Raw genomic sequence first — 15,481 nt, 5'->3', positions numbered from 1 at the left:
CACGAAGCTCTAAATACGATTTGTTTTTGGTTCACTGATGAAGAACTTTAATATAAAGCGAAGTTTCTCTGGCATGGCAATCCCTACTATATATCTGAAGTGATGTGGGCTTTGCTACACCACGCTGCGTGGAGTCGAATGATGGAGATGAAAATAATAGCTGCCTTGTCTGCTTACATTGTCTTTGCGACTTCCCTCTAACAACAGGTTTAGGACTCTTCCAATCCCACAAGGATTGAACGACTTCTAAAACTACACAGCTGAAAGTTTACTCCCTCTGTTAGTTTAATTTTCGTGCGTATCCGGTAGAAAATGTACATTTCAGCTGTTCGGAAAGGTTGCGGAAGGGTCCAAATTTATGAGTTGATATCTGGTCTCTAAAACATTTATTGAGGAACACTTGTAACAGGTAGTGTCGTCATTATGTGCTGCAGTACACCACCTCTTCCACTAGAGAGTAGTCCCTCTATTTTTCTTCTAAACGTTTGACGATTTGAAAATGTATTCATTGACCCTTCACGTAAGCGATTTAGACACTTCCTAGAAGCACAATCATATCTTTTAAACCCTTGAACTAACAGAAGTATAATGTACTGTGAAAAATACTTAAGAACATTATTCGGGCATTTACATTAGCCTGTCGTGCAAATGCACTTCAGTTCACCCGTTTCACTGTGTAGCATTTCCTAACTCGACTTACACGAAGGCTAAGTCGCCTTACATCATAGCCGGACACTATGATTTGTGATTTTAAAGAATGAGGCAATCGTATACAATACTAAGCAAAATAAGTACCGAAACTGAAAATACATCGGTTTTGTCCGTGGCCATAGACTTTAGTTTTATATCCTATGTATTGGTGCTTAGATCTCTATTTTTGTCTCTGGTCTACATGGAGAATATACATAAGGTTTTCCTCGGAATTGATTTTTGGTCCGTAGCTGATAAACACGCACCAGGGATCTGAACAGACCACTGCGAGTTATTTTTGCTGGACATTTCTGAAGGTCACCTACGTATTCCTCCCTATTTTTAACTGGGAAGGACACTGTAGGTATGGAGCTTTGATCACTGTAAATGAGCACGGTGTGGGCCTACGCTTTCTGTCACATCCCTTACATTCATAACCCCTTCATACTGAGAACCGCTAAATGTCAGTTCATTAGGAGAGCTGTGATGCTGTTTTTCCCATTCAAGCGCTATAGGAAGCAGCGCTTCATGTGGAAGCAATCAACTTTGGAAATCGTCGGCAACCCGATTACTTACTTAAAGAGTTTTGAGTAACTTAATTAGGAAGCCTGAGCAGTCCTTCCTCTGCAAGACATCACGAAATGGCTGATAACAGAGCATTCCTCGGCGTTTAAAAAAATATTCCTCTCTCCGCGAAAATACAATCCTTCCCTATACAGCCCATACAAGTATATAGTGGTATAATGTTGCCTTTAAAACAGGGATTTCTAATAATCTTTTCACATAATTTTCAGTGCTTTCCTGCAGCTGTATCTGTATTTAACATCAGATAAACACTAGGAAGCATTCTTTCGACAACCACCTATGGATACAAGATTTTAAAAATAAAAAAAGTTTCTATATTTTTAACGGGACTATTTTTTTGCACTCTTATGAAACAGCAGACATTACGTCCATAAGGGCGAGGTACAAATCTTTTACAAGATGATGTTTCACAATCAAATAGTCACGGTATTGGGAATTGTTTACTTCATTTTTTTATTGATTTCGTGGAAATGATTATACGATCGAACCAACGTCTCAGAATTTTAAATTTTCAAAACATCAAAAACATTAAAATCGACAGGTTGTTCCAGTAATTATTTATCAGCAAATTAAATATTAAAACTTAATTGCAACCATACTATGCAGTGTCCATCTGAACTTGATACCGTTAAACTTCACATTACCTCAAAACTGGCAGCAATTAGCAAGAATCAAATCAGCAGTATCTTAGCAGTTCCACTGTTATGATGTGGGCGCTTAAGTAAATATTTGTATCTCTTTCACATTCAAGTGAGTTTCGGGTTTATGTTAACTTGCTTTAAAAAAGCTACATTCAGGTGTCAATTTTCTCAAAATTACGTCACTTCCCTTTGTAACCCGAAACTCTACAACAGTTTGTAGTTTTGTAGTAGTAGTCGCCGAAGTAGTTGGACGGGGTGACTTCTTAACTAAGTTTTAAAAGTTTTGCACCGGTGTGATTTCGCCTGTTCTAAATCCATTGCGGAAAAAAAGCCTCAATCTCAAAAACAAGAACATAGCAGCAATAAAACACAAATATATGCATTTTATATTTTTCTGCTTGTCTGAACGCTACAGGTAACTGCAAAAAATAGGGCATCCCTGTGCTCTTAACGTGTGTTAGGGACGGCAAAGCATATTTCGGAATCAGGTATGTGCAGCGTAATCTCGAGGAATAAAGAAGCATTTAAAAAAAACTGTAAGAAATGAATCGGGTTAAGATTTTTGAACCTTGGAGGTTCGCTTTACTGTGAAGCTTCAGCAAGGAAGATTTTTTTTTGATCGTTTCTTGAAGAAATGAGCGAAGAAGATGGGATTGTGTTTGGGTTCTGAGATGACAGAGGAGGAAAAGAGAGCCAGGATTCACAGTGACAAAATCGACCGAGATCTCTATGAGTATGCTAAGCAAGAAATGAACGTGGTTAAAATTCTGATGCTGGGTAAGTGATCAGACTAGCCTGAGATTTCGAAAAAAACAAAACGCCGGTTTTTGAACATTTAATGTGAATGCAGCTGTGTGCGTGGGTTTAAAGCGAGGGTGCTCTCTCATGTTCAGTAGCATATGTCAAACTGCGTTCCTGGTGCGTCTAGTGTCTTCTGTTTTTTTTTTGTCACCTGAGATCTGTTACATAATTGGTCTAAGTGTTGAAATAACTACATCATTGTAATACTTCTTTGCCGGGCTCGCAAGTATTTCATAAGTATGTTTACCTTTAATGAAGCGAATGGTTTGAGTGTTCAGCTGTAATAGACCTTCAGCATACTAAATTCATGCATCTGCGAGAATTACCAGGTTAATCGTTTTGTGGACTGCTCGGATTGCAAAACAGACCTGTCCCTAGCCTTTCCAGGATCTACCTGAAACCCCTGCAAGCACACATTTTGGAAATAATGCCAGCTGCCAATTAGTTACCTGTTCGAAGAGTTTAGTTATGAGCAATCTAGGTGTGTACTCATATTATGGGTTTCAGAAAAGTCGTGTATTCGTACATATTTCATATGAATCCACACAATTCAACAATATTTTTTACATCAATAGGAGCCGTAAGGCCACATGGTGAATACTCTAGAACCAGATAAACACACTATATTTGGACATCCAAGCGCAACTGTAGCTGCCCGATCTCGCATAGCTAAGACATATGTGAACCAGCCTTTTAATTAAAAAAAATCTCTGGGTTCCCTGTACGCTAGAGCTTAGGGTCATGGATGTCCAAAACGCTGATGCTTCTCTTTGCCCTGAAGTGCGCAGCAGCGATTATTGGAAATCTGGTTATTCCTAGTAAGGAGGCTGCCTTCTGAGAGCATAGGGCACAAGACTTGATATAGGACAAGTTTAGAGCGGTATTGTTATAGAGTAGAATTCCAGTGTGTCGGCAGGTTTTCTAGATCTCTTGAAAACACCTGTACCTGAAGATCTGCTAGAAGCATTCAGCCAGTTATGAGCTGATTGAGTTTAAGATCTGTGTTGGAATGAATAACCTGCGAAGACTCTGGCCTTCTGGGACAAGAAATGCTCACACCTGGTTTAGAGATGTGTCTAGCATGTGTTTGCTCAGTCATAGATGTGTATGTTCCTGTTCTGGGGGAGTTTGCAGTGCTATGTGATCCTACGAGTGGAAAAAACCCATGCATGCTTGAGTTTCTGATTTCTAGCAGATGGGATTGCCGGCCAGTCAGGTGGGTTTTGTTCTGATGGTTGTCTTGATGGGTTTTAGGAGCTGCTGAGAGTGGGAAGAGCACCCTGGTGAAACAGATGAAGATCATCCACAGCCATGGGTTCACAAGGAAGGAGCTCATTAGCTTTAAGGTGAGGGTCTGGAGTTCTTTGTCATGGATGATCTCTGCAATGCTAAGCAAGGTTGTCTTCTCTTCAGTCTGGAAAAAGCCTCCAACATACTGAGACAGTTAATCCAACAGGCCACTTCAGGATCAACAATGAAATCAAGACCCAGGGAGATGGTTGGAAATTAAGAGATACTGCTTTTAAACATGTCTTTACAAAAAGAGTTATGGCTATCTGGAGCATTGTTTGTGTTATTCACACATGATTAACAGGAGCTTGGGAGTTTGGATTGTTTTTTTCTCTTGACTCGTTATCCCTTTAAAAACACTACAGTTAATTCCCTGCATTCTTGGAGCTCAAACAGAAGTGGGCATCCATTCAAATACATCCGTCCATCCATTTTCTCACCTTCAAACTCGGAGGAGCCAGATCTTGGCAAGCAACGGGCGCAAGGCAGGGTACACCCTGGACAGGACGCCAGTTCATTGTTCATTCAGACACAAATGCACCAGGGACCGTTTTCCCAGAAGCCAGTTTACGTACTGTACCAGTATGTTGTTGCTCTGTTCGAGGATTCCCATATTTACAGGGAGAATATCCAAACTGCATTTGGCAGTGCTAACCACTGCACCACCATGCAGCCTTGAATTCAAATACAGTGCCAAGGAAAAATCCCATTTAGTGTTCAGACAAGCTGATATAACCATTTAATAAGCAAAGCACAACAGACAAAGCCCTTTGTATTTTTAAGCAATGCACAGTGTGGACAAATGCTAACTTCAACATTACCCAAATTGCTCTGAGACTCATAATGTGCCCAGGAGACAGAACTTCATTTAATCAGGAATACAAAATCACAGAGGGAGAGCTCTTAGTGCGAGTTTTATTTATTTTTGTTTATGGATTCCTTTGAGAAAGTAGGTCCTGTCAGTTTCATGATTATATGGCGCTGATATTAATGTATTTATGCACTAGTTTTGTATACCTGTATGTTGTTTGGAATTCGTGGTCAAATAGTTTGAGTGACTGTGAATTTCTAAAAATCACGTATAACATGCATTTAAGGTGGGGTTTTTCAAAGCCATGAAAAGGATTGTAATTTTAGAAATTATAGAGAAATGGTGAAATCATGAATAGTGAATTTTTTTAAGTAGCAACTGCTGTTTCCTTTCAGGGTTGGGGCTTGAGTGAATTTAATATTTCAAAATGGACAGTATTTCAAGGTACTACTTCATTCATGAAACTGTGTAGTAGTGAGCTAATAACAGTTTGAAGAGCAAATATATCTGCCTTTAATAAAGTGTGACACCAGAAGGAGATTCATAGTGAAAGGTGCAGCAATAAATATGCCTGTCCTCTTCATTTGGAAAGTCCATCACCAGCTCGTTTTGTACTTCATTCCCCCTTGTAGTACGTAGGTAAGCTTATTGATGTATTAAGGGTTAAACAGCTTTATTTAAAGGATTACTGTTCACTAAAGTCTAGCCAGGTGCATAATAGTGAGGCATGCCTGAGGCTCATCTGGTTAATCAAAGATCAAAGAACCCATAGCATGATATTCTGATGGTATTAATCTCAGCTTTAACAAGAGGGTGTTCTGGTCTTTTCTAAGGTGTTCTGCGTTGTGCTTTGTTCCATGTCGTAGAAACTATTGTTTTAAAAGATGACAAATGTAAAGGAGAGTTTTTTTGTTCCCCAAAAAGCTGGACATACTAAATTTCACCGTCGTTATTTGTGTAAAGAATGACATTACTTTATCCTATAAAGTGAAATCGGCAGATCAGCTCCGTAGTACTTAAATGTCAGGAATAAGTATTCCCAATCACCAAATTCCCAAGTAGTAAATGTGTGGGAAAGAGGGCAGTAGATAACTGCACAAGAACATTAGTTGGTTAATCACAAACTCTGATTCCTGAAGTGGAAGACCTATCGTTAATTAAACAGGTTAATATCTAATTTAGGTGGGTAGCTGCGTCAGCATGTGTAGGCTGCAAAGGAACAAGTAATAGGTTTATTCCATGCTGAAAAAAAAAGAAAGAGAACACAACGTTTCTCTTTGTGTTGTGTTCTCTTTCTTCTTTTTTTCAGCATGGAATATCTAATGTACCCCAGTGTATCTTCAGGTAGTAGTAAGATGTTAACCTGATGTTAGCCTAACCCTACAGGGGGGGAATAGAACAAATGGTTCAATCAAAAGGGGGTTTAGATTTGATATGCGAGCATTTCACTGTAAAATACGGATACACACTTCGTCCCATTAGAGCAATCCATGCTGTAGGTGTTGCTGCAGAGTCCAAAAAAACCTCAGAGTGCTGAAAAATCTCCAACTTCCCTGCCAAATGAAATGTTGAGAAGGATAGAGTGATGTCTTGGTTCTTAAGTATTTGTCAATGTGTACAGTTACAGTGAAATGTGTTTACTTGCAGACCGGGCAAGAGAGGGCAGAACAACAATTGCACTTGAGTTCACAAGGTCAAATAGGGTGGGAACTACTCAGAGTCCAGGATGAGGAATTTGAATCCTTAGGTGTGTTTACATTAACAGAGAAGTGAAGGAATGAACATTCACAATCGTGTTTTAGTATAGGTTTACATTTTAAACATTATGTTCTTATGAAACCTTTCCCCTCATTGTCTCAAAAAAATTGATGTCACCTTGCAGACACAGCCACAGTATTCAGCGGTAGAAATGCATTGAATGTATATCTGAAACCACTGGAGAAAATTCACAGAAAACATGGCACGCTCGCCAACAATGTCTTGAAGCTGTTGCCTTCCCATATGTCAGTCTGGAAATTGAATTCAAAAGAATGGTAATTGTATTTTTTTGCTATTATAGTACTTTGTGGCGATGAGTCTGGTCATTTGTAAATTGACATGCGGTGAGTTCCACAGATCATAGCAGACGTAGTGCTGAATGGAGGAGCTCTTTCTTGCCGGTGTGGCTCCTATAAAGTCACAGCAGTCGTAGTTGTTCCAAGATCTGAGAGCGCTAAAACGCCTCAATCCCAGTGCTACTGTATGCTGGTAGCACTCAGTCAATGGTGCTGTGCTGCTTTGGACACCCTGGCTAATAGGCAAGTGGGATTGAGATTCCTTTGAATAGAAGCATTTCTTTAAAATACAAAGTATGGATGCTCAGGCTTCTATCCTGGAGGACATCCTTCCTGCTACATATGACTTCACCTCAATGGACTGATTCTGTGACACGGGTGTAAATGAGTGTAGTGGAGGACGCTCCTTAGACATTAAGTGCTGAGGAATGCAGTACTTTCTCAATAATTCTCAACCTTTTTTTTGTACCAGCAGTCAGTTCCAAAAGTTCCTTTTTGTTTGCAGGAGAACACCTATAGAATTCCCCCAGTGCAACTGTGCCTCTCTGGCTCTGTCTGTGAGGTCACAGCTGGGACTGGTCAGGATTGCTCCAGGGACCAGTGCCAGTTGCTCAATCCATAGGGGACAGAAATCACTGTGCAGCTATACATGCTTACAGCTTGTAAACATCCAGTACACCATATAACATCCTACCCTCCCCCTCTCTGTAAATATTTTCTTCCTTCTCTGTCACATCCTTTTACTTAATATAAAGTACAAGCACGTTTGAGCAATAAATTAGTTTGAGCAATAAACTAGCAACGTTGGACCCAGTTAAATCCCAAGTCCTGGTTTGCAGCTCTTCTTGAGGAATGGAGGGGAAAATTGTCTCGTAAACTAAATGGTGACACATTTGTTAATTCAAGATTCAGGAGTGGATCAATATCCTGGATTATTTTGAGCCTGTCGTGGGGAGGTGGGTGTGGGGAGCAACTTTCAATTTCTGAATATGGCATTTCACAATTACTGGTGTACTGTTTTCTCCAATATAAAACAGCCTAAGAACATTGCTGGAAGGGAGAGAAAATAGATCCATGTTGTGGAAGAAGTATTGGCTGATATATACATACCATGCCAATATTAAATGTGCGTTCACGTACACCTCGCTGCTTTAATAAAGCAATTCACTGTTTCAGTTGTGGGCAAAGAACAGTTATCTATCTCTGGGCCCCAGTGAGAGGAGACCACCTCAGAGAAACGGAGACATCCGATTCACTACTGCTGTGTCTACTGGGAACTGCCTGCAGTCAGAATGTAAAGCAATCCAGCTGTGAACTCTTCCTGTCCCCCTGTGCCCAGAAAAAGAGGCGACTCTGGGGTCTTCAGGAATGTGAAGATTAAAATTGCTCAGTACTTGCTGTGCAGTATGGAATGAAATGTTTTTTTTTCGGGGGGGCAGCACCAAAGCACAGTGTTTGTCCTGGCCTCAAACAAAAAAAAAAATGTTCTTGGCAGGCAGCTATTAACGTACCGAAAAGATTACAATTCATGTAGAGTTAATTATTTTTGGAACAAGCGCAGGATTCCTTTTGTGTACTGAAAGTCCAAAGGTCTCTTTCTGTGTTCCCTGTGGTTCTGTAGAGGAATGTGCTTTGCTGTTGAAAAAACATAGGCTTGCAGCCTGATATACAGTCCTGTCTCTGTCTTCCTCAACCCACAGAACCCACTTTCCCATTAACATGAGTAGATGAGGTGTGAACAAGTGGTGGAAGAGTCAGATGCTGTTTTCACCCCTTTTGGTTCTTCCCACTGTGCTTTTGACAAGATTTCTTCAGCATTTTATAAATTGAAATTGCCTACAACTTTCACAACTGTTTGGTTTGGACATATTTCCTTGAAACGTCAAAGGGGGCAATGCTTTAACCTCATGGTTAACATTCCAGGCAAGGGAGCTTGTTTGAGAAGATTCTTCTTGAACAGGTTGACAAAAATCACACTCGGATTCCAATAGAAAGGGTCTCAAAAGTGGCGGCTGTCCCTTTTGTCTGTTTTCCAAGTTCCTTATTTTCCCAGATTAAACAGGTCCTCTGAGGTAGGATGATTTGTATTGGCGTTAAAACTCAAATTCAGAAAGCATAAATACATTTTCCATTTATCGTTGAGTTCACACCTGCCTTTGCTGGCATTTTTCTGCTCCACTTGAATGTGTACACCTTTTTTGTATAAGGTTGAGAATTTGAGAATAATGTGTTCACTGGTGTTCTGAGGTGGCGAGAGTGTTGTTGACCCATGTTGGTGTCTGTTCTGAAATCAAAACAGTCTAAATGAACTAGTCAGCATCCACTGCCAGATTACTTTATTGAATCCAGCCAAGCTGCCTTGTCTTTTTGGCATTTTACGCTTGTAAATATTTTTGCTGAAGTGTCCTTGGGCAAGCGCTTCACCTGCCAGAGTTGGCTCATAAAGGGATCTCTTTTTAGATGAAAGTGAAATCTGGGCACATTCAAACACAACATCTGAAAAATGCAGGTGGTTGACACTGGATATCTGATGACCTGTGTGAGTTTAAGCCAACTAATAAAGAGCAGCTTTTCATTCCACAGTCTCTGTGTGAACCTTGAGTTTTTTATTATGAGTTCCTGATGCTGCAGAATGGGATCCTTTTTAAATGAGGGGCTAGTCTGATTCTTGGGGGGAGATCATTTGTGCAAAACTAGTGAAATTCGCCAGGGGTCTTTATAGGATTTAGTATTATATTAAGTACATGTTTGACAGAGCTTTCTGAATTTTAAAGGGTTTGAAGAGCTCTAAAAGTTAATTGAGAGGTTCACATTTGTATGACTTTGTCTTTGAGTATGTATAACTCAAACCCTTAAAAGTTTACACTCAGAAAGAGACAACTGAAGTGAGATGATGGAACCGACTGGGATATCGTAAGGGTCCTGATGTCTCTCTTCATTGCTACTGTATGTGTTGGAGTACACTTTCAAGCTTCCTGCTGTAACGTTTGCTTTCAGTAAACAGAGGATGATCTGGGTGAGGCTGTTGTTTCGCATTCATGACCAGTAGTCTCTCTGCTGTGGAAAGTCACTCATTGTGCTTGTATCACAACATCCTCTGGTTGCCAAAAAAACACAATGAAACTGTCACGGTGCCCTTCCTGGATGAAACAAACAAAGCGATCTCAGTTGCTGCTGTTACTGGTTCGTTTCAACTGTAAAACGAGTAATGTTGGGAAATACCACTCACATTAGTGTCAGCCATCAGCTATCCTACAGAATATTGTCAACAACACTTTGTCAGTGTTAGCCCAAAACACATTTAAAACTGGATTTGTTGTTTTTTTCTACAAAATGCCATAAAGATGCAACTACTATTACATTTTCTGCTGTACAGTGGCAGTTGTGTGTGTGTGTGAAGAAAAAAAAAACTTCCTTTTTAAATATGACCTTAAACAGTTCTTTTATTCTTCCCCCTGCTTTTTGTGAAAAAACAAAATAAAGGAATTTTCTAGCTCTTATTGGGGTTCTTGAGTATATATGTAATCTCAAGGAGATAGAAATGCCAACACTCCTCCCCTCTCAATATATAGCCTACTGTGGTTTAGGAGCTTTTTATGTAGTTATATTAATTTCACATTGCTTAGAACTTGTGAAGTACCATTGAAGTTAGTGTTAGCCATCAGCTATCTGACAGAATCAAACTCTGCAGGCTGGCGTTACTAAAGGATGGATGTAGTTTGAGTTCTTTCCAGTTTGGCACATCCTAATTATGAGGAGTGTGGACACTTTAATAGCTTTAAGTGCTTTGCCTCCCCACAAGCTTGAATACAAGAGTTGCTCACAACTGAAGGCTGTCAGGCAAGATAATGACTGTTCATGCTTCATTGAGGTCTTTTCTCAACCTCTTAGTTAAAAAACTGTGGCTCTATGGCTGCTTCCCAAAATTCTCAGCTTTCTCTTTTAAGCTTCCTTACAGCAGTACTTCTGAAAATAGGAGGCACGCATTTCTGTAAAAAAAAATTGATATACTGTCCTTTAAGGTACAACGGTTTTTTTTTTTACTGTGGAACAATCGTTAAAGTATTGGTTTATCGATTCCTGATCTTCTAAAACACTTAAACACCAGTGAGCCTTGTAACAGCCTTGGTCAAATAAGACAAAACACAAGGCAAGTCAACTAAAGGGATTTCTTTAGATTATGTTTAAATATAATTTTTTTTTTTTAACAAGGCAAACAGAATTATTGTAGTTATTCTCTTTAGTGCTCCTTACTTTTCTCAGTAATTTGGATCAATACTGAGATCTAATCATTATAGTGATGGGGACACTATACTGTAAACAGGCGCCGTCCTTCGGATGAGACGTAAAACCGAGGTCCTGACTCTCTGTGGTCATTAAAAATCCCAGGGCGCTTCTCGAAAAGAGTAGGGGTGTAACCCCGGTGTCCTGGCCAAATTTCCAATTGGCCTTTACCAATCATGGCCTCCTAATAATCCCCTTCTATGAATTGGCTACATTACTCTGCTCTCCTCCCCACTGATAGCTGATGTGTGGTGAGCGTTCTGGCGCACTATGGCTGCCGTCGCATCATCCAGGTGGATGCTGCACATTGGTGGTGGTGGAGGGGAGTCCCCATTACCTGTAAAGCGCTTTGAGTGGAGTGTCCAGAAAAAGCGCTATATAAGTGTAAGCAATTATTATTATTATTAATTATTATTTTCAACGCTAAATAAAATCAGGTGTTCTTGTCGCTAATGCTACAACAGCCAACTGGTTATTATGAATGAACAGTTCTACCTAGAGCTTGTGTGGCTTAAGGCCACAAAATATTTGTTTCTGGTGTGCTTTTTTTTTTTGGTAGGCTACGTGTGCTGTAAATATGACCCGATCGTTTCGGGATATGATCTTAAAACTGATGGAACCTGTTCAGGTCTCCACAGCCGTGAGGTGATGAAACTGTGGCACAGTTCAGATGTGGGTTGGTGTGAGGACAGAGAAACAGTTCTCGAGATTGGACTGGTTAATAATTACATAAGAAGGCGGACCAGTTTTGCGGCATTCCAGATTTTTTAATTTATAGTTAAAAAAACAAGGGTATTATCAGACTTATTCCAAGACTTCATAGAAAACCATATCTTTGAGTTGCTGTCTGTGTAATCTCGTGAGGACAGTAGGATATTCTTGGGAGTGGTGGTTTGGCATGCAGGAGAATCTGAGCATGAAAGCAACATTTTTTTTCCTCCCTGCATAACCCATAGAGCACCCACTTCAAAGCCTGCTGCAAATAAACTGTTATTCACTTAATTATATTGAGGGTATGTGAGTCTTAGTGGGGGGGGAGAAATGCATTGCTTCTCGTGTCCTAACAAGATTCATTCATCTCCTATAAGCGACTCTGTGATCCGGAGACTTTCCCTCTAAGACCTCACAAGATGACGTGTGGAAGCTGAATTAGGGTTAAAAGCAGAAGATCACCTGAATAACTCGAGAGGAAATCCCTGTCTGTGGGCGTGAAAGTTGCAAAGGCTTGAGTGGTTTTTACTGCCTTATTTTATTCCAATGAAGAATATAATCCACAACATTAGTCTGTCCCAGTCATTTTAGAACATTGACTGAAACAGAAAAGTAAACTAACCTTTCCCTCTATGGAAACTTGCTTTGCCAAGCAATGAATACATTCAACTGTGAAAGTGAATTAAAGTAAAAGTCTTCAAGAAAAGTGAAATTAACTTGGTATAGCTCAATAATAGTGGCAATTTCCAGAAATTATAGGTTACTTAGCTAAAAAAAGCCCATCAAATAAATTCCTGTAATATTTGGTGTTTCTCTCACTGCAAGAGAGGACATCTCAAAATAACCAATTGGGAAAACCATGTCATAAAAAGTGTGTTTGACTGAAACAAGCACATGCCTTTGCCTAAAAACTGAAATAAGAGCAAAATTGCTGTTTTCTGCACCAGTTTGACTAGTGTGCCTTACCAGTTTCTGAAAAAGATTGTTTCAAACAGTGTAAAATGCAATGCAGCTTTTACCCTGGACTGATGCCATAGGATGGAGGGTTTCAGTGTTTATGCTGAAATGGAAGCCTGTGACCTCCACTCTCTTTCTTCTTATCCCTTTACAGTGGAAGGAGCTACCTGGGTTTGCCAGGAGCCCTTCAGGCACTTGCTGGGCACTTACAAATGCATTGCACTTAAGGATGCACTGATAAAATAGAAAGCCGATGAATTATGTATGTTTGCATGGTTCTTTTTATTATAACGCATTATAATACCGTCTGAATTGCAAAGGGAAAACGAATTCCCTGTTTAGTAATTTAAAATGAGGTACAGGGAGAGATGTGGCTCATATGGCTGAAAGCTTTTTTCCCCCGCTTCCTCTGAACATTGTGACTTCATTACTAACCACAGTGTTCCTGATGGCCTGTCATGCATCAGCCCTTTCAGGCACTGATCTCCCCACAAGCACAGGAAAGGCTATTGTTCCCATGTGAAATGAGAAACCGGACTCAAACTCCTTGAAAATTTCTTTTTTTTTAAGTCTATGCATGCACAGAAACTTGAACCTTTCTAATAGGCACAGTGAATTTCACTCATACATTTTAAAGATAGAGGAGTTCAGAACTCCAAAGTTTAGAAAATGCAAAGCATTCCGAATTCCTGCACCCTGTTGTTAACGCAAACATATGTAATCTGAGCCTTTGTGGAGGAAACAAAGGAGAGACAACAAAATTAGCTTGGCTGTGTTATCTTACAGCATATGCAGCATATGGTCCAGATTTAGTGGCTTCAAGGTATTCCTGGCATTCGTCTTTCTTGATTGAAATGCTGCAGTTATAAAGTTACATATGACCTGAGGGCCATGAGCGACTTCTTTGTTTTAGGCTTGTTAAGCCTAGTCCTTACACACTTTTCTCAGGGTTAATGAAACATGGCATGATTTAGCTCCAGCATCCTCAATTGGAAAACATTTGCAAAGACTGTGTAAGTATGAAATGGCTTTGTAGTAAAATCTTAAGGGGAAAAATAACTCTACCGTTCTGGAAAATGAAACATTTGACACTAAATGCAAAAAAAAAGCCATTATATCGGGCCACAAGAATAGATTTTGGACTGCTTTGGCTTCTTGTGTCTTTGACCTGATGAGCGTGACCTGATGTGGATCAGTTGAAGCAGACTTGTGCATGGGATTCTAAAACAGGAATAGGCCTTGAATTGCGAAGCAGAATTTGTTGAGTTGAGTAAAAGACCTGGCAACCTGCGCTGACACTGAATCGCAAAGCCGCCTGCGATACATCCGGACAGAGCTGTGAACAATGGAATCTGTGTGGAGTTTGGATTTGCAATGCAGCCTTGCTCCACAAAACAGCTGACCACAGGATTAGGTTAGAAGGCGGAGTCCTGACAGCAGGGGCAGGTGGCAGCAGGCGTGGCGTGGCCTGTCTGCAGTTCACCTGTGTCCTTTACAAACAAAGCCAAGAGCCTGGTTTAGACCCCGCTGCCTTGGAAACCTAATATGGTGAAACCTTCTCAATCATACTGAACAGAGATCAAACACAATTCTGTGAATATGAAAATAGCAAAATGAAACAGAAACGATGAAGCACCTGAAGCAACTGATTCCAGCCTAACAGGTTTAGTACGATTTTGTTCAAAACTTGAACAGCTTGCGACAAAGAAATTAAAAATGTAATAAAGAAATAATATACAATATTCTGTTATATATTATTGCCTTTAACTCCTGTGGGTTTAGAAGGTTTAGTGCTACAGCATGCAAACTTGTGCCTGCTTTTAAAAGATTACTTAACATTAAAAGATGGCTTTTACAAGATCACTTAAAATAATCCAAACAACAAACTGACAAGAAAATGTCTAGGCGTTTTGAAAAAATAAGAGGGAACCCGACTGTGCTTCATTTAAAGGAGCGTACAGTGTGTAATTTTAAATGATTAATTAATTCACAGAAAACACTTACACCTCTCTTAACACACATTGCATGTAAAGCACAATTCAGCTGGCCACAGTCTATACACTGACCCCACTTGAATTGTGACTTCAATATTGGAGAGAGCAAACAGCAAAACTTGATTACAGCCGATCTAGTAATGTGTGCCGCTTCTCTGGTTGTATTAATGGAGAGTGTATATATATTTTAAAGCACTTTCATCTACTTCAGGATTGCAGTAATGGAGTTGTGAAGGGTGAAAGGACGAGGCAAGCCACTGAACTCGGGATGAGCTGCTGGAGGGGGAGGCTAGCCCTCTCCAGTCTGGATTCTGCTCTGCACGCTTGACGGGAGCTGCTCTTTCTCTGCTGCCGATCCCCTTCGCTCAGCATGAGCTGCCTCCGTTTCCTTTGTCTTCATGTTTCTGGATCTCGCTTCCATCTTCAAGACTGCGGGTCACTCTGATGTGGCACTGCTAGTCCCCAAGCCATCTTCTTCTGGGTGCAGTCCCGTCTTCTGAAACACCCTGTCAAGCCCTGAGCTTTCTTTCCTCTGTAGGCCTCTCCATCACCTTTTCCTCTTGACTTTTACAGTACCTCACCCTCTCCCATGAATCGTGGTGGTTCTCTTCACCCCCCCCTCCTCTGTTTCCCACACATTTCTTGTTCTCCACGCTCCTGCAG

General features: G+C 40.4%; 1 protein-coding gene across 1 annotated transcript in view; it reads left to right on the top strand.

The window, feature by feature from the left end:
* The first annotated feature begins 2,007 nt into the window (after positions 1–2,007).
* gnav1 (guanine nucleotide binding protein (G protein) alpha v1) overlaps positions 2,008–15,481 on the top strand; it is a 45,891-nt gene continuing 32,417 nt past the window's right edge. The window contains exons 1-2 of the mRNA XM_088599765.1: positions 2,008–2,693; positions 3,972–4,063. Of these exons, the coding sequence (XP_088455891.1) occupies positions 2,564–2,693; positions 3,972–4,063 (222 nt within the window). The 5' untranslated portion in view covers positions 2,008–2,563. The remainder of the gene's footprint in view (positions 2,694–3,971; positions 4,064–15,481) is intronic.

The sequence above is a fragment of the Lepisosteus platostomus genome, chromosome 11 (assembly GCF_059453375.1).
Source record: "Lepisosteus platostomus isolate fLepPlt1 chromosome 11, fLepPlt1.hap1, whole genome shotgun sequence".
In the NCBI taxonomy this organism is placed as follows: Eukaryota; Metazoa; Chordata; class Actinopteri; order Semionotiformes; family Lepisosteidae; genus Lepisosteus; species Lepisosteus platostomus.
Note: the sequence above shows the minus strand (reverse complement) of the source record. Positions and strands in the feature narration are given on the sequence as shown.